This window comes from Ornithodoros turicata, chromosome 10 (assembly GCF_037126465.1).
Source record: "Ornithodoros turicata isolate Travis chromosome 10, ASM3712646v1, whole genome shotgun sequence".
In the NCBI taxonomy this organism is placed as follows: domain Eukaryota; kingdom Metazoa; phylum Arthropoda; class Arachnida; order Ixodida; family Argasidae; genus Ornithodoros; species Ornithodoros turicata.
The window spans coordinates 24,978,362-24,999,769 of record NC_088210.1 but is presented as its reverse complement, the minus strand read 5'-3'; the positions used below and the strand labels follow the sequence as shown (position 1 = coordinate 24,999,769).

Here is a 21,408-nt window from a genome sequence, read left to right as displayed (position 1 = left end):
CTAAAAACAGTTTCGGACTTTCTGCCTGTAGCGCATGCGCACAATGCATGTGTGCGTCTGTGTCAAAGTGTAGTTTGTAGGATTTTTTGCTTTTGGATAGCTATCTTTCCGTTCTTTCTTTGCTATCCTGTTGTTGATGTTCATTCATGGGTGCTATAATTTGAGCAAAAAAAGGTGCGCTCTAGAGTTCTGACAAGCTAGCCAAATGGTTGAAGATAATGCGGAAAACTCGTCGCACGGGCCTGCTGAAGAACCATCACGAGTAAGGAAAACACGGAAACACAATTTATTGTTGTATAAGGCTGCAACACCGCTTTTACTGTTTCCAAACAGTGCACGTAGTCGATGACAGACTAAAAATAAGTATCTTGAAGCCATGCATGGGATACGTGTAAAGAAAATGCGAGCTCCTGTAGACTGCTTCATAAGTGAAGCAGGTAGAGAAGTTTTGCAAAGAGATATACGTCACTTTTTGATCTGTAAATTCACCTGCGCAGCCTTCACTTAATACTGAGGAGGATGAATCAGCAGAGAGAGTGTCACCAGGTTCTGAAGCAAGTGAAGTACCACAGCAACCCAGAAGTGATCTTGTAAGTGAGGACTACAAGCAACCACCTGTGCCTTCGTCTATGGGATATCGAGTCATACCTCAAGTGTCGGCTTAGCAGTATCGTTTTTCTATTCCAGATAGCCACTGCTGTTCGCTTTTTGGAGAATCCCAAGATCCAGAGCAGCCCCATTTCCCAGAAAAGAGCGTTCTTGTTGAGAAAGGGTAACTGTCCTTCTACTCCAACATGAAAGACAAAGCTAGGGTGACATCAGCAACAGGACAAGGGCGTCAAGAAGCCTATCCGTAGCCGCCACATACAATATTTTCGCTGTATGGTGTCGCGTCACAACGCAGTTGAGTTTACAAAATATGCCCAGAAAAAAGGAGCCATGAGTGGTGTGGCGCGACCTTGGACGCGACCATGTGTCTATGTCACTGAGTGACGTCACCACCACTAGGGCTCTCTGAAGGTGTTCGTAGTTTCTAGAGGGTGTGCATATCAATGATCTCTCTCTCTCACGCACACACACATACACACACTAGGGGTCAGCTATGATTGTTGTTCTTGCACAAGAGCAAATGTTATCTGTTGCACGCTACGCTACTGCCAAAAGGCAAAGAACTTGTTGAGGTCCCGTTCACTGCTCCTTCAGGAAAGCACCCCCTTTTTACACAGCACTAACACACATAGAGGAGAAGTGATACAGTGGCATATTGACTACTACGCAGTGTTATGTGTGACCAAAAATGTTGTAACGACTTTCATGCGTCAGTACACAACATTATAGCGACCAAGTCTGACATATAAATGTGAAACTATAATCCCTGTCCTGTTTTGGAACAGGCCTCACAAATGAAGAAATTGACTGTGCCATAAAACAGGCGCGACCAACAGCTACTGTAGCAGACCAGAGGGCACTGGTTCCAGCACCAGGTCCTCCCCCACTTCCTCCTCGCCCCCTTCCAGTTCAATACGCAGGTGCAGGTAAGCGTCCAGTATACAAGAACCGGGTGCCTGTGTGCGAAAACTATGCTGGCTGCCTACCTACTAAGGATGTATATTGTTCAGTTTACCAGGACAATGTATGCTATAGGGTGCATTTGTTTATTCTATTTGGGCGAATTGGAGTCATGACATAAGAGAGCCGTCATACGTTATCAACTTGGCTAAAACAGCATTGTTATGTTGAAGGAGGATTTCGCAACTGTGTGTATCTGTAATCAGTGCCATCCAATAAACTTACCACTATTTCCTTCCTTAATACTAAAAAAGTGTGGTAATTCTATGGACAAGTCAAGATTGTTTTCTTGTTGCAAGGATTGTTTCAGAGATTTCCGTCATAATTGAACAGAATAAAAGTTGCTCGAAATGTGAATTGTGTGAATTCACAGTCAAAAATCACAAACTCATTTGGAAACTCAAGTGGTTCCACCTAAGCTGGCTTATGGAACAAATTGCAGCATAGACCAGCTCAGATGGATGCATCTGAAACCATGGATCCAGCTGGAACCCTTTCAACTGGGTATTATCCAGCTGGAACCCTTTCAACTGGGTATTATCCAGCTTAAAACCAGTTGTACATGAACTCCAGTTCTGCTGGAACCTTTTCAACTGGATATTATCCAGCTTAACCCAATTGTACATGAACTCCAGCTCTGCTGGAGCCATTTTAGCTGGTCAGATTTCCTGCTTAGACCACCTCAACTGGTCTCCCGTGGTAAGCTGGAACCTAAAAGGGGTTTGCCACGCTACTAAAACGTAGTGTTTACGGGGAGTACTTTTACTGCAAAACATGGGTTTTAAAATGAGAATGTTATCTGGAATCTTTCAGAACAGACAATATGGAGTTATCTTCGAGATATCTCTTCAACAGCAGCTGTTCTGGGATTTGCCTGTTACGGGGTATATTATTTGTACAAGGTGAGCTGTATATGCATCTCGAGTCTGAGCACGAAATCACTCAGTAACAATCTTTATTTTCTCTCACGGTTGATCTAGAAATACCTTGAGCCATATTTGTCCCACAAGGGATGGATAAAGCAAGATGACCAGCTTACAAAAGTTCTGCAAGAAGTCAGCGCACTAACGGCAGCTGTACAACAGTTGAAAGAAGCAGTGAAGTCTTTGGAGGGGTCCTTAGGAAATGAACAACGCATGCTTCGAGAAACAGTAATGTCGACATCCGTCTATACCTCGAGACCCTGGATAACAGCACTCTCTTTTTAGGAGTCTGTTGATGCTGTGAAGCATGATGCTGCCTTGTCAGACCTCAAATCTGAAGTGCAATCCATCAAGGGCTTGCTGCTCAGCCGGTGAGCATTGCTGCAACACTTCTGGTGATATCTTCCTCGCTGCGAGCTTGGCCTTGGTTCTACTCATATACCAATACACTTGTTAGAAATCACAACCTACTCTGGTCTCATTAGTAAAATGAAACTCCTCCCAATTGTTTTATTTCTTCTTGTTAAGGCTTTGATGGCTATCAGGTTTTTAAACAGACTAGTCAGCAAGCAGATAGTTACTTCAGATCTCTCTAATTTCAGAGACTAGTCTCATCATCTTCAGAATCATCATCTCAGTCTTCAGAAATTGTTATTAATACATACTCTAGTGATCTGGTAGTATTGATTGTGTCGGTCTCCTTCTGTTAGAACTTGTTCAGTGTGGAAAGTTCTGGGACTCACCAAATACAACTAACCAAACTGTTGAGTTTTAAAGATGAACATTCTTTCTCTTTCAGGAAACAATTTCCAGACACACCCAAAGCTTTTCCTTCCATTCCAACATGGCAGCTTAAGACTGAGGAGGCTTCTAAGGAAAATGGGGTAAGCGATGTCGTGTACAAATTTTGTGCAGGAGCCACGGGCAAATTTTATTTGTTTTCAGGTTGAAAATCCGGAAGAAGAGCATCTGGAAAACGTGGAAGAATCTGGAGATCACACAAACGGTGAGGCAGAAAGCGAGAAAACCTCAAGAAAATTTTCAGAACAACCCAAAATTAGGGTTCCTACCGGTAAATGATGTGTACTTGGGAGAAGTGGTTTATATAAGGTGAAGAAATGTTCATTCTCTATGCTCATGTGTAGCAGGATGTGATGTATAATAAACGCTAACATTGGAGGGGATTATGCATGACGTTACGTCTGTTACGAGCAACCAACATTGACCTTAAGAGACACATTTTAATCACCATCAAAGTAGCCTCCTATGCCTTCATTTATCCCCGGATATATGTCGTCGTCTTCGTCCCAAAAGATGCCAACGGCATTTGTAATAGTATCTTCTAGTACGAGCATTTTGTGGCCTTTGTTCTGAAGGTCCTGAAAAATCTCCTGAAATGTCAATAAGGGAGAATATGCTCTAAAGAAGCGCCCAAAAAATCGTGACAAAAAGAAACGGGAACTTGCAACGAGGCCATCTGTGGGCATAAAGGTCAGATAACTGGAACACTTACATGCCGAAGTTTTGCATCGTACAGAGCGCCCTTGACGTTGGCACGGAAACGTATTTTCGGCTCGCTAATGGCGTCCATAATCGTCTTGTTCATGAATAACAGTCGACAAAGAATCTGGTTGGACAGCGATGCACGACACAGACATGCGAGGAACACACAACGAATGGGAATTTGCCGCCCAACTGACAACACACGTGCGAGCAGTAACGAGGACAATACACGTACCGTAGCCGCGTACTGAGGTGTATCGGTGATTTCGGCTGCTGCAACTGCAGCAATGGGCTTTGCATCTCTGCCCAGTACAATGGTCGGTGCTAAGGCTGCCATGGGGCGCTTCCCAGGCTTGGCGTGATTCAAGGACACACCCGCGTGCCCATAGAAACGTTCCCTGAGCCTCGGAGTAAATGCTGCCAAGGCGCTGTTGAGCAATATTCCTGTCGAGTGTGAAGCCTCCTTGGCACCAAAACTGCACCCATGAAATGGTTGGGCATAGGTTGAAGGTGGGCATAGGTTGAGGGTGGGCATTGGTGCATAGTGACAAGGTGAGCGACATCGTCGTGCGCAATGCTATCGCGACGAGGCAACAAGTGATAACAGATTTTTTCAAATAAATATGCTTTTTTTGACTGCTCATTTTGTGTTGTAGCCTGCCTATCATATCACAGTGTGGTGCACGCACTTGTTCGTAGCCTAGCGGCAATCTCCTGCATTTTCTGGAGGCATTCTTTTAGTACGAATTTTGGATACAACGAACAAATTCGCTATAACGAGGTTCGACTGTATTAAAAAAGCAAACGTTCTCTATACTCAAACCAGTGTCAACGGTGACCCTTGTACTAGTCAACATGTATTCCAGGACATCTCTTAGCAGGCAGTGTCCCAGAGTTTGGAGTTAAGGGGGACCAACAAAGAGTACAGTGCTGTCCTTGTGTTGTACATTTGTTTCTTTCTCCCCTTCTTTTAACCCCAACCACAAGCTCGCCTGCGTAATCCTTTTATCCGCCGCGCAAAGGGCCGCATGGGGTTGTCTGGATCACCACTGCGATAGAATAATTTCTTGCAGTGTCGTTCAATTCTTACACTAATGCTCAAATTGCTTGAGAATATAACCTAACCTATAAACCTAGAACGTAACCTATAAATAACCCCTGTTTAATGGCGTTTTTCTCACGGTTTTCACATCATGGTGTTTATCTGCAAGCCTGGCTGCCCTGTTTGGCTTTCGTTGTTACCATGAGTAAGGCCCCTGGTTTCCTTCCGCGGCAAATTCAAAATTCTGCGGCACCGACTTGTAAATCCCGCGAATTTCCGCGGCAAGCAGTCAACGGCTGCTTGAAATGGGAAACACGTTATTTTCTTGGATAATGTAGGAACAAAAATATTTTATATAAATTACAGATTAAAAGCTAGCACTGTTGTGGCTCAGCATTACGTACGTGATATTTTGTCGTTCTCCTCTGACAAAAACGAAGGTCTGTCACCTGCAATCATTTTATACCTGCTGAAAGATCTTTCAGAATCTACAAAGTTTATAGGAACTTTATAGGAAGGAGCTTACAATACATGCCCTGTGGAAGTTACAGGACACCCTTCACCCTTTTTGTTTCTCGCCTATAGGCATTATTTAAGAAAAAATGGCTAGGAAGCAAGCGAGCTGGTGAAGATGATGCATAATGTAAAAACCCCGAGACTAGGGAACACGATGTCAGACTTCGTGTTGTGTCTGTCCCTTCGTGTTCCGTAGTCTCGGGGGTTTTTACATTATGCATTGTTTAAGAGTTTTAAAGGCAGACTTCCAGACATCAAATCAAAGTCCCCCACGGCTACCGCTATACTGCACACGAGAGGGACGCCGCCCCTTCCTCAGGCGAAGTATGCACAGTAAACTTGGGCTAACAATCTGCCTGTGCTGGTCCTGCAGCATGGGGAGTTTTGTAAAGCAGGCTTCACCTCATGCAGGGAAGCATCAGGTGAAGCCCACTTTCGGGAAATGTCGTTCGTATTCGCCGAATAGTGGGATATTCGGAAATCCGAACATTGGGTATTCGATTCGCGAATGAAATACGTCGAATGACTGCTATTTGATTCGGATTCGAGAACTGGAGTATCCGCACACCCCTAAAAATAAGGGATTCCGTGAAATTCCGTGCCAAACGAAGGATTCCGGAATCGCGGCCAGATGCACACATTTCACCGTAGCACCAAAGACCTCCTTGGAGGAAACATCCTTACAGCATGCCGAGGCTTCCGGAAAAGGCTAAGACGTCGCCTCCAGGAGAGGTGAACACCGCATTAGCGGCACCTCGTTTGATGTCCACGTTCTTGGGCTTCTTCCGTCGATGATTTTGCCCGTGAGGCTTGTGTAAGACTGGGCGCCATCGAAACTCATTGTAACTGTGTACGTCGTTATTCTTCGAAGTCGTCGATGCCTCTGAAGCCACGGCCCAGGTTTCGTGTAACTGCTGCATGTCGAACACATAAAAGATGGCATCCGGAAAGGTGGAGGAGTCAGCTATGCGCTTGTTCGTTTTCAGCGCTTGACCCATGGAAGAAAGGTCACGCACAGTCTGCAAGTACAGCAGGGAATTACATTCACCTTCTTGTGAACTTTATTGGGAGGAGGCTCAGTTAGCATTAATCATTGGTACCCGAGTACCCAAGTAGTCCTAAGCGGATTTTTGTAAGCGTGTGTTCTAGAACAGCACGCTACACACGCTGCCTTAAGGTCATTTGACGCACTCACTGATGTCAAAATTGAGGTGGTTCAGGCATTAGTTTAGCCAGAAAAATATTTTGGGAGGTGTTCTGTTGGAACTTTACACGAGGAGGATTTAGTCATCCCTATGTTTCCTTCCCCAATGGTAAGGGTTTGGAGTGGTTTGAACCTTGAAACCCCCAGCAAGTACATTTCTTTAGCTAGAGCCGTCAACGGGTAGGGCCAAGCAGGATAATCTTCTCGTCGGCTGACTTTTCACCGGGATGGTCACGTGTGAAAGTCCTATTCCGCACGTCGTCCTCCCGTATTCTCCACAGACCATTGACGTAGTTGGCGCCAACGGAACGCCCTCGTGTCTCTGCTTTTAGTGGTGAGTCGCTCACCCTGACGAGAGGACATCACGTGCCCACGTAACCTAATGACGCCACTCACTCAAACGTCGCCTACCTGCGCACTGCTGACGATGGCCCAACAAGGCCGAAACAACTGTCCAGTGCTGGTAAGGCGGCGTTGAGCACTGATAAACACATATTCTACGTGCAGCCAAAGAGGCTATTCGCTATTTTTCTCCCCTATATGTCTACACTACATTGTTCGGGCTCCCTGGGTGCTATGTGAACTTACGTCTGCGACGTTCTCGTAGCTACTGTCACCGAGGTCGTCTCGAAACGGATGGGCGAACTTGAACGTCTCTAGGAGTCTGTGATAGGAGAGAGAGTTGTCCTCCAGTAATGCGTCTTTGGAAATCCGGAACATATCCATCGTGCCGAGTATGAACGCGAGAAGAGGTCCGGCTCCAGGGGGAGTTGGACTCATCACTACCGAACCGTCCTGGTAGACTGACGTCGTAGGCGCCTTCCAGACAGCGTTGTAGCGTTCCATGTCTTCCCGTTCTAGAAGACCCCCTTGAAACAAAGTAAAGTGTCCTTCAGGCCACACTGCAATCACTCTGCGAGCAAGGCTTACCGTTATCCGTGACGTCTTTCACGTATTTGGCTCCAAAATCCCCGTGGGCAAAACCTTCATATCCCTCTTTAGCAATAGCTAGGAGCGTCATTGCCAAGGCAGGCTGCCTCAGTGTTTCGTTCTCTGTATATAACTGTTTAGTGGCCGGGTTGCGGAATATATGTCTGAAACCAAAAAGAGGAGGGCGTTCCGCAATTGCACGTATAGAAACATAACGTCGCAGTCTTACTTTAATGTCTGACGCTGCAGAATGATTTCGCCATACTTTGCGAGTACGGTGGCTAACTCTCGATACACAGGGAAGCCAAACCGTGCAAGTTTCACAGCGTCCTCTAGAAGTGAAGACCATGGCAGCCTCCCGAATCTGGCGTGGAGTGCCTCGAGACCCCGCAGAAATCCTGGCACACCGGTAGCTCTTGCGCCTAGAGACCATTCCGTAACAAAGGTTTCTATTATATATAGCTCGTGATATATGTATGTTGCCGCTGTCACACCTTTCTTTGTAGAATGAGAGTAATCGAAATCCGATCCATTTAATGACCTCGGTGCCGCCTCACGCGCTTCCAGAACGACGACGCTCTTTTTGCTCCTGTTGGTTCTTAGACACGGTCAGTTTCTGTACCTTTCCTTCGCACTCGTAGTACTATATACCTTATGTAGAGTGTTGCAAAGAATCCTCCTCCGAGGCCCATCCTATGAGGAACTACGACAGCCATGCAGAAGGCGTAGGCAACGGCACAGTCGGCCACCGTGCCTTTGCGAGCGTAAATTTTGCTGGAATGGTTATGGAACACGTACGTCATGACGCCCTCTTTGAGAAGTTCAGGGTGTTGCCTCACCCTGGGATGTGACTGCAAAGAGGAGGAGCGTCCGAAACAGTGGTGTAGTTTCGGAATGGGGCGGTCATGTGGGAGAAGCCCGGCTGCACTGCTGCCCCGTTACCAGCACCGTACCGTCGTACCAAGGCTAACGACAGTAGGAGACCTAACTCCAGAACGCAGGCTATGGCTAGAGTTGTCAGAATAGGAAGATTGGCATTAAAGCGGCTGCAAAGGAAGAAAGAAGCTTATTTGACAGACAAAGCGGTGGCTAAATTGGTGAACCTGTCCACTCATTGAAATTAAAGGCTACGGGTTCCTTGGATTTCTGACGTGATGCTAGACGGCCTGGTAGGTCGTCAGCGACCAACGTCAGTTGAAAGTCCCGTATTATAGCCAAACAGTGTCTTACTGTACGACTTGTGGTGATTCAGCCGATTCGCTGGTTGGTATCGGGTTCGTAGATTGCAGGCTATCGTAGTTCCTCCCATTGTTCTGTTCCACAGACATCGGGTTCGTAGACTGCAGGCTATCGGAGTTCCTCCCATTGTTCTGTTCCACAGACATCGGGTTCGTAGACTGCAGGCTATCGGAGTTCCTTTCATTGTCCTGTTCCACAGACTGCTCGTGTGCAATGTGATATCGAAGAGGCAGTTCGTCGTCCTTCGACATTCCGCAATGTGTCCTCAAACGTAATTTGGAGACATTATGAACGTGCGCGTGTACCGCGCCATGGCCATGAACGTGCAGGTTGAACACTACAACTCTAGCATTTTCTTCTTCTTCTTCTTCTACAAATCAAAAAATGGCCGTGAACCACTAAGGGAGGCCAGGACAAAAGGGCGTAATTACGTTTGTGTGGTAGTGATGAGATGTAAGGCCAGGTTAGGCGCGGGTGCTAATTGACATATACAGGGTGTTTCAGTTAAATCCCCGGGCTAAATAATTCGCAAACGGGTGCACCAATCGAAGAACTTTCTTTTTGACAAGTATCTGTCCGATACCACCCACAAGCTGCGCACCGTGTGAATGAGTGGGAGGCGCCATTATTTCAATAAAAATTCAAATGAGTTTCGTGAAAAAACCGCAACTTCTAAAGCAGGGCGCCGTCGACATTAAAATGGGTACAACCCCTTTTGGGACCTTCAGTGGACATATTTTAGAGAACAATTGCCACCGAAGCGGGTCATTTGTTGCAGTAATTAATTGGTTTCAGTTTACGCACGTATTTTTGTCCCGGCTGGTCGCGGCGAAGCGCAAAAGGACGTAATTCATTGGTGTAATTCATTGCTGTAAGGAGGTACTTCATTGGTGGATAAGGGAGTGAAAGAGCGTCCTTTTGCACTTCACCTCGACCAGCCGCGACAAAATTATGTAAACTGAAACCAATTAATTACTGCAACAAATTTCAATCAATTTTTCTCTAAAAGAAATCCTCTGAAGTTCCCAAAAGGGGTAGTAATCATTTTAATGCCGACAGCGCCTTGTTCTAGAAGTTACGTTTTTTTTCACGAAACTCATTTGAATTTTTATTTAAATAATGAGCGCCTCCCACTCATTCACACGGTGCGCAGCTTGTAGGCGGTATCGAATAGATACTTGTAAAAAAGAAAGTTCAAGAATTATTTAGCCCGGGGATTTAACTGAAACACTCGGTATATATGACGTATAACGCCTATGCAGGGCAAGTGAGTATGTATATATGTAGGAATATGCGTGCGTCAAAATGTATGAGAGGAGCGAGAAAGTGCCTATAGAAGCGGTTCGAGAGCACAGTGTACGACACGAGACCTGCTACAACAGTCCTATTACAGAGCGCAGTATGGGATGCTCCGAAAGACAACACTGACGCTAACGAAAGTGGGGCTCCCAACAAACGCAAAGGGGTGCAGATATGCCTCTGGCGGAGTTGGGCAGAGGAGCAAAGAGTGTTAAGTTGTTTAATCCCGGCCACAATGGGAGCAAACAGGGGACAAAGAGCGCCCAGCACGGTAGCGCCATGCATCGAGCTCGCGTCACCCAGACTTCTGTCTGCCTGGAGCTGCAGAGGTTAGGGTTCCAAGAAAAGGAAAGACGTTCATAGGGTGGTCGTGGAAGGGCAGCTCGAGACAGGCTTGTGAGTCGTCTGCACCTGGCAACAGAAGTACGCCAAGGACTGGGAGGAGAGGGAATATCTCCCCAGAGAGAGACGTTTTAGCGAGGGTGTGATCCACGTGATGATGACATCGCGAATGTGATGCGGGGCAAGATGTACCAAAATGGACAACAATGACTCTGAGGACGGCAGCAAACCCGAGGGCGACGCCGAAGCTGAAATGACGGATAGGGAGTCTGACAGCAAGAGAACCCTTTCGAAGGCGGGAGGAACCCCCTCCTGAGGGCAAGGGCCAGAGCTAAAAACTCGCTGTCAAAGGGAGGGGTAAAGTCTGGGAGCCGAACCGGAAACTGCAAACTAAGTTGAGGGAAAAACCAAGCCAGCTCCAGCGCGCTCCTCAGAGACCGACACGTCCGTTGCGTCGACTCGTCTAAAGAGCGAGTGATCCTTCTTCTACCAATCAAAAGATGGCTGTGAGCCTTTTTCGATAAAATAGAAGTTAGTATACGGGTATGTCTCTGTCAAATCCAAATGACATGCAGCTGCAGGCGCCTGTAGTGGCAGCCACCCTGCTCCAAGACTGTTTTGTTTCCTTTTTTTTTTTTTTTTTTTCAGATAATGCTTACTTACTTACTCTCAGGGAGCGGATTGCTGATTTACTCCGGTCCACCACAAAATAGGCTACCTAATGCTATGGTAACGGCTCGAAAAAGGTGCAGGGCAGCAGTTAATTTCATTTACTTTGCCTTGAGGGCCCCATAAGGACATTTACTCATTAGGACATTTGGGACTCCGCAACAAAATCACCACAAAGGTTGTGGTATATCCGTAACCTTTGGGATGTCAGGAACATGTGTACGAAATATCTGGTTGCGCAGATTTTATTCCAATGAATTTATTACGAAGCGAGCGCTTCGCCTCTGTGAAGCGAGAGGGCAGTGAAAGCAACACACTGACACTGCTGACGCCATCCGGCATCCGGCAAGAGAGAATCGAGAGAATGCAGGTTTCGAAGCAGACGACAATGCTGGGTGACGTCACGGTATTCTCTCCGGGCGAATTTTCTTCTCTTGGCATTTCGGTTTCGGTTTTACTATTGTCATCATTTACGAATTAATTACTCGCGCAAAATGAATACGAATATTGTATTCAGTATCGAGGGGATGGTTCGTGTTCGGTATGATGCTCACCTAATTTTTTTCGAATCCTTGCTGGGCAGCACTCATGTACAGATGATCCGCCTGCCGATATTGCATTTGAAATTCTCAAGTCTAGTTCAGTCATTTCGTCCTTTGCAGGGGAGTCCTCAACTATCTCAAGTCCTGTCACAGTTATTGGTGCAGCAACGGGGGATATCGTCGTTACCGTTAAAGAATTACCCGTGAGCGGCGCGGATTGTGAAGCTCAAGATAGAGGCTATCAAATTGGTGGTTCTGCGTTTAATGTTATCCGTGCATTGGTACGCTTGAATATTCCTGTTATCAATGGGATCACTGTTGGAAATGGTTTGTGGGGAGAGCGCGTCGAAGCTGCGATGTCGGCGCTGAAGTTACCTGTGCTCTTGCGCCACCAACAGCGTGATAATGGCTGGTGCCTGGCACTCGTTGAACCTGATGGGGAACGTACCTTCATTTCCATTCCTGGTTGTGAAGAAGTCTGGCGTCCAGAGATGCTAAGTGCATTGCCGGCGAAGACGCCAGGCATTATTTATGCCAGTGGTTATGAGCTTTCCTGTCCGGACGGACAGGTTTTGCAGCAGTGGTTACTCAATACATCAGCTGATCAGACATTGGTATTGGACCTTGGTCCCCGCATATCACATATTGATCCGACCTTTATCGAAGCGTTGCCACCCAAACGTACTATTCTAACGCTAAACAGGGACGAGATAACTCAGTTTTGTGGTGAAGGAGATCCCGTTTCATTGGCAGTTCAGTATGCAACGCAACATCAGGTCACGATAGTTGTCCGGCTAGGGCAGCAAGGTGCTTGGCTCTGTGGATATGATCAAGCGGCGATACAGCTGCCCGCTTATCAGGTCAGTGTAGTGGACACGATTGGTGCGGGGGATGCTCATGTGGGCGGCATGTTGGCTGGAATGTCTTCCGGCCTTTCCTTAGCCGAGGCAGTTGATATGGGCAATCGGGTTGCGGCGATTGTTGTCAGTCGTTTAGGTTCGGCAGGTGCTCCTGCTGTGGAAGAGCTGGAAAATTTTGCTTTTTCGCCTTGTTTGTACTGATAATTTCTGATAACTGCATAAGTTTATCTAGGCCCTTATCATTTCTGGAAATTGTTCTATAGTAGGAAATAAATTTTAGGTGTGAGCTTACGTTTATTTCTTCATGGAGAAAGGAATGAGAGTCATAGTATTTACTGAACCCGCCGTTCCAACAACAGATGCACATTAACTTTATGGCATGGCATAAGTGGCAGAGCCACGTGATTTGTTAGTTACACTCTCGCGCGATGAGTTTTAAAAACACCTCTGCTAGCGAAGTTCCAGAAGGTGCTACAAGAACTTAGACAGAAACATTAACTTAGTTTACCATCGTACAAGCTGTGTGAAGCGCCTCCACCTGCCACATGATTTTCATTATGGAAAATTGTGCATGACATGTAAGACCAGTGGCGGATCCTGGGGGGAGGGGGGGATTTCCCTCTCCCCTCCCCCACTACGCGCTCCGACAAAGAACCCCCCCCCCCCCCAAACTGGTGGTCAGATCCGCCCCCGTGTCAGACCTATATTTTCTATTGTACCTTTCAGTATTGTATTTTATCTCTGAGTTGCAAGTTGAATAAAAGGCATATCTGTTGCACGGAATGGCGTGCCCCTAATGGTACACAGAAGAACATTTTATTCGTCAGTGTGGTGTCCCACTGACGTACACAACAAAAGCGTTCGTTTGGTGGGACGCATGTGTCCAACTTTTTCCTTGATATCGATTTTGTCTACTTTGACCAAATTTCGCATATTTGGTTTCCAGGCCGTCGGGATGCATAAGCAAAAACGATATCGATATTCCACGTTTCAAAATATGGGGCTGGACTTGTTGATAGGACATTGTAGGAATGAAGAGCGTGTTACGTAACGAAGGAACGCAAGGATACAAGCGCTCGCTATCAACTAAAACGTTTTTTACAGAAAGAAACTATCTTATTTTATTTTGTGCCGAATGATATAATTGTACTCGGAACATTCCTAGTCCTATACGGAAAACACCTGCCATTTTCAACTCTTCTATTCCTTCGCCCTTTATTCTAAAAAAAAAAAAAAGGGGGGGGGTTCTTTGTGTAATAAATGTTTCATTTGACAGTGTGCGCTTGTGGTTGTCGTTTCCTTGCGATCCTGTGTTCTGCACTGCGCTCTTCCTTCCTAGGATATCCCATGACCATAGCAGCTTCGCACGAAATGACGTATTTCCAGAGTTGTACGTATTTTCTCGTGAGCACCGGCAGCGGGCCCTCACCCATGGACAGGAGCAAGCAGATCAGTTTTCTCACCTGCTCAACGTTTCGCCGGGATGGTCACGTGTGAGAGTCCTTTCCCACACCTCCTTCTGTCGTATTCTCCACAGATCATTCGCGGAGTTGAGGCCACTTGAAGGTGGCGCCAAGGGAACGCCCTTGTGGCATCACTATGTCGTCACACTGACATCGCGCGCATAGTTTTACAAAAAAAATCGAAAAATAAAAAAGAAACATTTTATAAAAGAAATACGTTTCTTTTTTGTCTTTTCTTTTTTTTTTTTGCGCAGAAGCCCAGATTTATCATGCACGCATTCAACGACTCGCCAAGGTATACGCTATGCAAATAAGTCGGCTGTCTGCGCAACTTCCTAGTTTCCCTCTTTCCCCTATTGCCCGTGGAGCGGCTTCATTGGTCCCTCTCCCCAATGAGAAGCGACATTGCAAGGCGAGACGCACGTGATTTCTTATGTGAACCCAGGCCGATCTTCGAATATCCCTGATTGCTGCCTTATGGGTGGACAGACATTGCGTCACGTGCTTTCTCCAAGCTTAAGCCTCTCCCTTACACAGGGACAAACTGTCGCAGCGTAGGAGGAAAAAAAAAAAAAACTCTTTCGTCATGTGGTAGCCTGCGGTAGCCGCGTCAAGCTCTGACGTCACAGGAGCGAGACCCTCGACCATTCCCATTGGTTGTCGCAAGCACGTGACCTGGCCCGCGACCACCTTACTGGTGGAGGTATCTGCAGTGATTTCCGAACCGGATGAGCTTCGGTATTGTTGTATTTATTGTAAAACTTGGAGTGTAGGTTCATCGATTCGCGCATGTCTCTTCCAGCTGTATCAATTTTTTTAAAATAATCTGCTCATCCTATGCATGTTTGATTGGTTCTAACCTCGTGTCGGCAGTCAAGTGAGCTTTATATCGTTTATAATTGCGCACATCACTGGTATAATAAGCGACGTTAGTGCTGCTGTGTTCGTCTCGTTGTCCCTTCTTTGAACCGGAACCTTGACAATACAGTGAGGGGAAGAGTGTGCCGGAAGCCGTGCACCCGCGAGATGGCACGCTGTCTGCGCAAGCCGCGCCCCTCAAGGATTTTCATACTTGGCCACAATGACGTGCCTTGCCGGCCGCGTAACGCGGACACACCGTCTTGGCGACCACACAATGATAGGCGGCCATGTGTGACCATATGTCGCTCCACCACTCGCTGAGGGGGGGGGGGGGCGGTCACTGCACCATGGAACTGCCTGGAAGACCATTTGATGAAGCTCCTTCACCACGGCGAAAGCTCTTTCTCGTATTACCTTACCATTCTAGGTTCCCGTATGCAAACATTGGATTACTTCAGATCAACGTGGTTTTAGACGCTGGATGATGGTTGTGGCTGCGGTTGACCTGCTCAGTAAGCAAGAATGACGATTAGTGGCGTTGGTTAAGATCAGTTTGATGGCCCTGTGTGGGTGAAGATAGTGAACGTATGACGGGACCGCGAAGAAAATGGAGAAAGACCGTGGTTACATGCTTTGATTGGTGGGTTAAATAATTCGTAACTCATCCGTGGAAGCCGTGACGGATGACGTCGCGAGCTTGTTTTTGGAGGTAAGTTATCCCCCCCCCCCCCCTACCCATTATTCCATCATTCGGATTTCTTATCTGTCGGTCCTGGACATTGCTTTCACTGCGCAGATCTCAACCTAGTGGGGAAACATCATGTTGTCCGGCACTGACCGATGTCTCCTGCTCCTGGGTAGTCCTGGACGATTCCAATGGTTAATGGTTTTCCTACTGTCGCTTCTCCAACTGCACGCCGTACTGAACCAACTTGGCCCGTCCGCTTTCGCTGTTGTACCCAAGCATCGATGCCTGGCTCACCCGAATGCGACGCTGGGCGAAAGCGACATTTGGCCCGTGGAAACGTTGAGGGGCAAGCAGACTTACTCATCTTGTCGCTTGTACAAGGATCCTGAGAACCATCGCGCTGGAACCCTCGCTTGTAGTCATGGTTGGGAGTACCTAGTCACCGAGAGGGAGAACAACATAGTAAGCGAGGTGAGCGAGGCATATGGGTGATTAAACTGCGGGTATAAGTAGCCTGTGCTGATTTTTTGTTCGCTCTACAGTGGGATCTTGTCTGCGATAGATCACATCTGAGAGACTTGCTGTTTTACGTGAGTCCAGCATGTTCCGTTTTGGGAGCACTGGCGTTTTCTGCACTCAGCGACAGAATTTGCCGGAAGATGGCTTTGGTGCTGGCTTATATTCTGCAGACAGCGTCCTCCATTGCATTGCTGTTCGCACCTACCTATGTCCTCTTCGTCCTGGTGTTTGCACTGCAGGCAGCCTTCTCTTCGGTGAGACGACGTGTTCGTTTTTGTAAACGGTATTTAACGCGAGATACGAATTGAGTCTACACTGACGACTGGCTGAGCTAAACTTGGGCGTCAGATCAAGTAGTTGTAATGCGAAAAGGAGCCCTGTGGGGAGCTGTGATTGGCTATGTTATACCATTGTGTCAGAGTCTGTCCTCTTGCCACCTACAGGGCACCCTTGTTGTCTCATATGTCCTGCTGCTGGAAGTTCTGCCGACGCCCTTCCACCTGCAAGGCGCTTGTGCACTGTCCCTTGCCTGGTTTCTTGCGCACATGGTGTTAGCTGCTCTCGTTTCGCTCGTAAACGCCTGGAGGTACCTGCAACTGTCCATCGCAGCCCCAGCTATAGTCTGCGCGGCGTTTCTTTGGTAAGACGACGCCACTATAGGTGGATACATATAGGTGCGTATAGTAGTGTACCGAACGCTTTTGTGTTTCAGGCTGGTGCCTAGATCACTTCCGCAAGTCTTGCTCTTGAACAAGAAGCCATTGGCTGAGGAGACCCTGGTTAAGATGGCGCACTTCGGCAGAGTAGTTCTGCCGTCAAGTTACAGGTCTCTACTGCAGCATGTGGCGAGGACGTACCAGGTGCCTCGTGTTGCTCTGTCGGAGAAGCATAACCTCGGGAACCTTTTTCTGTACAAATATATTAGGAGATATCTTCTTACGCAGCTGTACCTTTGGTGAGTATCGGGGAATCCTTGTATAATGTAACGTGGTCCGGTTGTTGTTACCGGGCATCCCTTCAGCGAAACAAGGCGCATACAGGGGTGGTCTCATTGATGTGTGTGAGAATAAGGTGGTCAGGATTGTCCGATTAAAAGGCTTTCCAGTTGAGGTCCATCGGAGATATCGCTGTCGCTGTTCTAGCCATTACGTTCGATACGTCATTCTGTTATGTTATTACGTTCTAATATCAATGTTAATAGTATGTTGCCAATAATGTGTAGTCCTGTTTAGAACAAGTTTGTTCATCCAATGAACCCCCCTCCTTTTTGCAACGAGAAGTTCAGCATCTGGGAGACCGGTCTGTCTCGGCTGGAAATTCCAGTTGTGTGTGTGTGTGTGTGGGGGGGGCTCCACATTTCGAAGTGCCTCTGTGTTACTTCGATGGCTTCCTGTGCGTTGTTCAAATACCTGTGTTCTCCCACTCTGTCAGGTTCGTGGTATCCCTATTCCTACATATTGATGCCTCCCAAATTGCCAGTCTGTCGGAGAGAAAAGCCGCAGACTTTTTCGTGAGGGGAATCACATGCATAGGTCTCGTGCTATTAGTCTACATACTGTCCAGGAGGTAAGTGTGGAACAGAAACATAGTTTTTATGTTGGCAGATGATAGTTGCATCTTGGTGCAGGTTTGGTACGGTTCGCGTGCAGACTTTGCTACTAGCCGCCGGCGGAGTTGCTTACGTGGTCGCCGCCATATTTGACCACAGAAGATACACGGATGACGACACCGGTAAGGGAGGCATATCTCCACTGATAATCCAATAACGCTTTTTTACGTGCTGCGATTGTTTACTAAATTACATTGCGACAAACAGAGGCTGCCTTGTCTGTAGTTCTGCCAGGACTTGTCACGCTACTAGGGTGGCTCATGGGCACGGTCGCAAAAGGTGTGATGGTCTTCGACGTCGTCAAGTCAATGCCAACCGGAACTAGGTCTGTTGTAATTAAGAATGTAAATAGGTCACAGTGCGAGGTACCCCCCCCCCTCTTTTTTTTTTTTTTTTTATAGAGCGTTCGGCTTGTCCTGCTGCATCGCCGTGGGAAACGGTGCTGAAATGATAGCGCCATCGCTGTCCACATTGGTGGGTGTCGTGATAACATTCTGCAACAAGCTATAAGTATCGTGTCAATTCCGTTGGCGATCTTTCTCGTTGCAGGGCGGTCTTCTGCCATCTTTCTTCGCTATGGCGGGCTGTGGGGTGCTGGTGCTTACAGCAGCCGGCTTGAGTCTCGTCTATCCAGAGGTATGGAACAAACCTTTGCCGCAGACTTTTGAAGCAGCAGACGACGGCAAGGCAGTCAAAGGGAACAAGAGGTCCGGTTCCTATTCCTTGCCTTATGGCAGATACCCTGGGGACTTTGTTTTCTCCAGCGGCGATCATCCCATCGAGACTGTGCTTTCTTTGACAAATCAGGCAAGCCTCGACTATACGATCGTACCGACAAGACTAGAACTATTCTTCACTTTCGTTTCAGTGTACAGGAGCAAACACGAATACCTTTTGCAAGAGATCAGGTGTGACCGCTTCGCAATCTCATCAAGTTTACCCCGAAAAAGGAAGCGTATATTTTCAGTCAACGCATGCGAGTAGCACATCTCAGTCGTATGCCTCGCAGAAGCAGGACACATCGTGTTGTTCCGACGGAGACGACTGCGACTGTGGTACAGAATGCAGAATATCAGACCTGGAAGAAGAGATCAATCGAGCGTGGAAGATAAACATGGCGGAACCGGGTCCGTCTAGTGCTCTAGGCCCGTCCGCCCAGCAGCATGACTTGCGATATTTTGCTAAGCCGGAAAGGATCAGTGCGCAAGGATACAGTGAAACAACATTCTGAAGGCCCTGTGGCAGCAGTGCCTATTTCAAACACAGGTTGTCTGTGGCTACCAATGACACTGGTGGTCTGATGGAGAGTCGTGTCCGTAGCTACGGCTGCCGAATGCATTGTCGTGATTGGCGGACTTCTTTATGTTGGAGTCGTTGCTCGTAGACAAGCAAGGACCCAGACCAATATTTCGGCGCGCAACTTTTGCGTCCTGAAGAATACGGCATGGCCGTTGTGTGTATAGGACGCTGCATCGTGAGGCAAACCCTGTGTGATCGTGGATGATTATATGCAAATATGGAGTCTTACAAGAGGTCCGGAGCATTTTGGCGGACTGTTATGGGGACCTTCCGGATTTCTCTCACCTCCTACTGGGCACTGTCGAGGACTCTTGGGGTCCGCATTCACAACTGAGCCGGCCATCTCCTTCATACAGACCAGCTGCACCGCCTGAGCATGTTCAGGAAAGCAAGTGCGCGAGTAGTTGGAGTCCTTACGTGCGTTCGAGGTCGTGATAGTAAAATTTGCTGGGGCTGTAGGATAGAATGTTCTATGATTAAAATTCGTTCTGTGAGTTATTGTTGCTGTGAGTTGAAAACTAGGTAGGGCTACACGAATTTGCCTTGTGACCGCATTCTTTGGAATATTGACGCTTTGGATTGTAGGTACGTATAAGTGGGTTACCACGACCAAAGAAATTCGATATCGGCTTCCACAACACTTGGAATTTAGAAAGGTTTAAATATCCAGAAATAATTTCGAATGGCTAAAATAACTGTTTTCTCTACTGTTTTTTTTTTTTCTGCTAAAAATTTGAAAGTTTGGAGAAAAAAAGAAAAAACGTGTTGCCATATCAAGCATCTTAGTTCTTATGATAAGGACAACATTTCCCGAAGTTTGGGGAGGACCAGTAAGAGCAGAGGCAGAACGAAGTGGGCAGCTCACAATTAAAAACAGCAGCGAGGCAAGTGTTCATTGCTGGTATGTACTGTGTGTCTGCTGTGTGTTGTTTGTAGTGTGAGCCATGAATTCACATCTCTGGGGGTTGTGTACCGTAGGCGGATGTGCGACGCCCATACCTGCTGCTTTTCTGGTGGCCTTACTCGGCGGTGTTTTGTGGGGGTGTTGCTGTTCCTTCTTTTTCTGGGGGGGGGGGGGGGTGAGAAAATTCCTGCTGTGAGCTACATGGAAGTGCAGGCGAGATCTAGCTCTTCTCTTGTCGTCTGCGACGTGAGCCGTCCTCAGCTCTCGGCAACAAAGATTAGCAATACAGCGCGCTGACATCAGTGAATGGACAGATTGAAGACTGGTATGTAGATGTATATTTACCCTACTAAACAAGGTAAATATATGTAGAAAGGCCCTGACATATTTTACAAGTGGTGTTTCCAAAGATGTTACACGCATTTCATAGAAGGGTTTATGTGTACTATATCAGTGGTTCCAGCCATGCTTGTATACTCAAGTTACTCTATCTTAAAGGGGTTGTGACACTTTGATAGATCTAGTTCATTACATCATGCACAACAGCAACAACTTTATTTTTAACTACTCTCCAGTGTACCGACGAAAATTATTATCCTACGTGTCGTATGTAGCGAGACACAAACCCTCGAACGCGCGCCCGTATAAGCGCAGACCTCAAAGCTCCCATTGGTAGCCGTAAGCACGTGACCTCCCTCGCGCAATTGCGCTGCCTCAACCTCGGCGACGCTGCGCGCTGTAATGTCAGAGCAGCCTGAGTCTTGGTATTCGTGGTTCCAATTTTCTGCGCTTTTATTACCCTCTTCGCTGTAAAAGCCCCCTTCGTAGTTCCCCCGTAAAAGTACCCTCTTCGCTGTGTTCCTCAGGTTTAGTGGATATGCGAGACAATGTGTTCCCATCCGGGGCATGTTGGTGAATGCTTGGAGTCTAAGCCAGGGGAGAAGACCGGTGTTTAATAGGGTCATAGCAAGCGAGGGTAGGTGCAAATATTAATATTTGAAAGGAACAGGAAAGAGTTCCGGGTGGAACCCGCGCGAGCGGCATTAGCGAGATGCGAAATTTCTGTGGAAGAGAGCGAGGAGGAGAGCATGCACAAGAAGACAACGAGAGGATAGAGAGGTAGCAAGCGAGCTGGTGGTATAGATCCATAACTTAAAAACCCGAGACTAGGGGACAAAAAACGACAAACACAGACAAGTGTTTGTCGTTTTTTGTCCCCTAGTCGTTATGGATTAAGAAGACAGCTTTGAAAGTAACGAGTTACTTTCTTGGGCTCTCCGTAAGTCCTTTTCAAGGTTGAGTATTTTATTCTCTACTCAGTCACTTTGTTACGTGGTTTTGAAAGGTCTTTTTTTTTTTTTTTTTTTTTCGTTCATGTTGTAGAAGCCTGGTTCCAGCCAGTTCCAGCCTTTCCAGCCTCAGATTAG

The 21,408-nt window shown here is 47.2% G+C and overlaps 3 protein-coding genes across 6 annotated transcripts in view; 2 read left to right on the top strand and 1 right to left on the bottom strand.

Moving 5' to 3' along the window:
- Positions 1-13,421, top strand: part of LOC135371179 (uncharacterized sugar kinase YegV-like) — a 39,235-nt gene extending 25,814 nt beyond the window's left edge. For 2 of the 4 annotated variants that reach the window (XM_064605237.1, XM_064605236.1), the window contains exons 4-12: positions 498-590; positions 688-772; positions 1,395-1,535; positions 2,383-2,471; positions 2,550-2,720; positions 2,778-2,863; positions 3,292-3,376; positions 3,438-3,498; positions 11,899-13,421. In XM_064605237.1, coding sequence (XP_064461307.1) covers positions 498-590; positions 688-772; positions 1,395-1,535; positions 2,383-2,471; positions 2,550-2,720; positions 2,778-2,863; positions 3,292-3,376; positions 3,438-3,498; positions 11,899-12,839 — 1,752 coding nt within the window. In that variant the 3' untranslated portion in view covers positions 12,840-13,421. Of the gene's footprint in view, positions 1-14; positions 263-497; positions 595-687; positions 773-1,394; positions 1,536-2,382; positions 2,472-2,549; positions 2,721-2,777; positions 2,864-3,291; positions 3,377-3,437; positions 3,499-11,898 lie in introns of those variants that run through there. The other 2 variants (XM_064605239.1, XM_064605238.1) reach the window with 2 other exon arrangements.
- LOC135371178 (scoloptoxin SSD14-like) lies at positions 3,714-9,277 on the bottom strand. Its single transcript, XM_064605235.1, has 11 exons — positions 8,918-9,277; positions 8,527-8,733; positions 8,339-8,461; positions 8,182-8,276; positions 7,917-8,109; positions 7,688-7,851; positions 7,346-7,626; positions 6,238-6,572; positions 4,231-4,471; positions 4,006-4,119; positions 3,714-3,883 (listed from the first exon to the last, which is right to left on the bottom strand). The coding sequence occupies exons 1-11, from the start codon at positions 9,175-9,177 to the stop codon at positions 3,734-3,736; spliced, it is 2,163 nt and encodes a 720-aa protein (XP_064461305.1). The 5' UTR covers positions 9,178-9,277; the 3' UTR covers positions 3,714-3,733.
- Positions 13,422-15,761: 2,340 nt separating the features above from the next.
- On the top strand, positions 15,762-19,571 carry LOC135370358 (organic cation transporter protein-like). Its single transcript, XM_064604091.1, has 10 exons — positions 15,762-16,121; positions 16,193-16,423; positions 16,613-16,809; positions 16,882-17,124; positions 17,601-17,735; positions 17,797-17,900; positions 17,986-18,103; positions 18,180-18,252; positions 18,328-18,585; positions 18,647-19,571. Exons 1-10 carry the CDS (start codon positions 15,783-15,785, stop codon positions 19,007-19,009), a joined length of 2,061 nt encoding a protein of 686 aa, XP_064460161.1. The 5' UTR covers positions 15,762-15,782; the 3' UTR covers positions 19,010-19,571.
- The last annotated feature ends 1,837 nt before the right edge of the window (positions 19,572-21,408 follow it).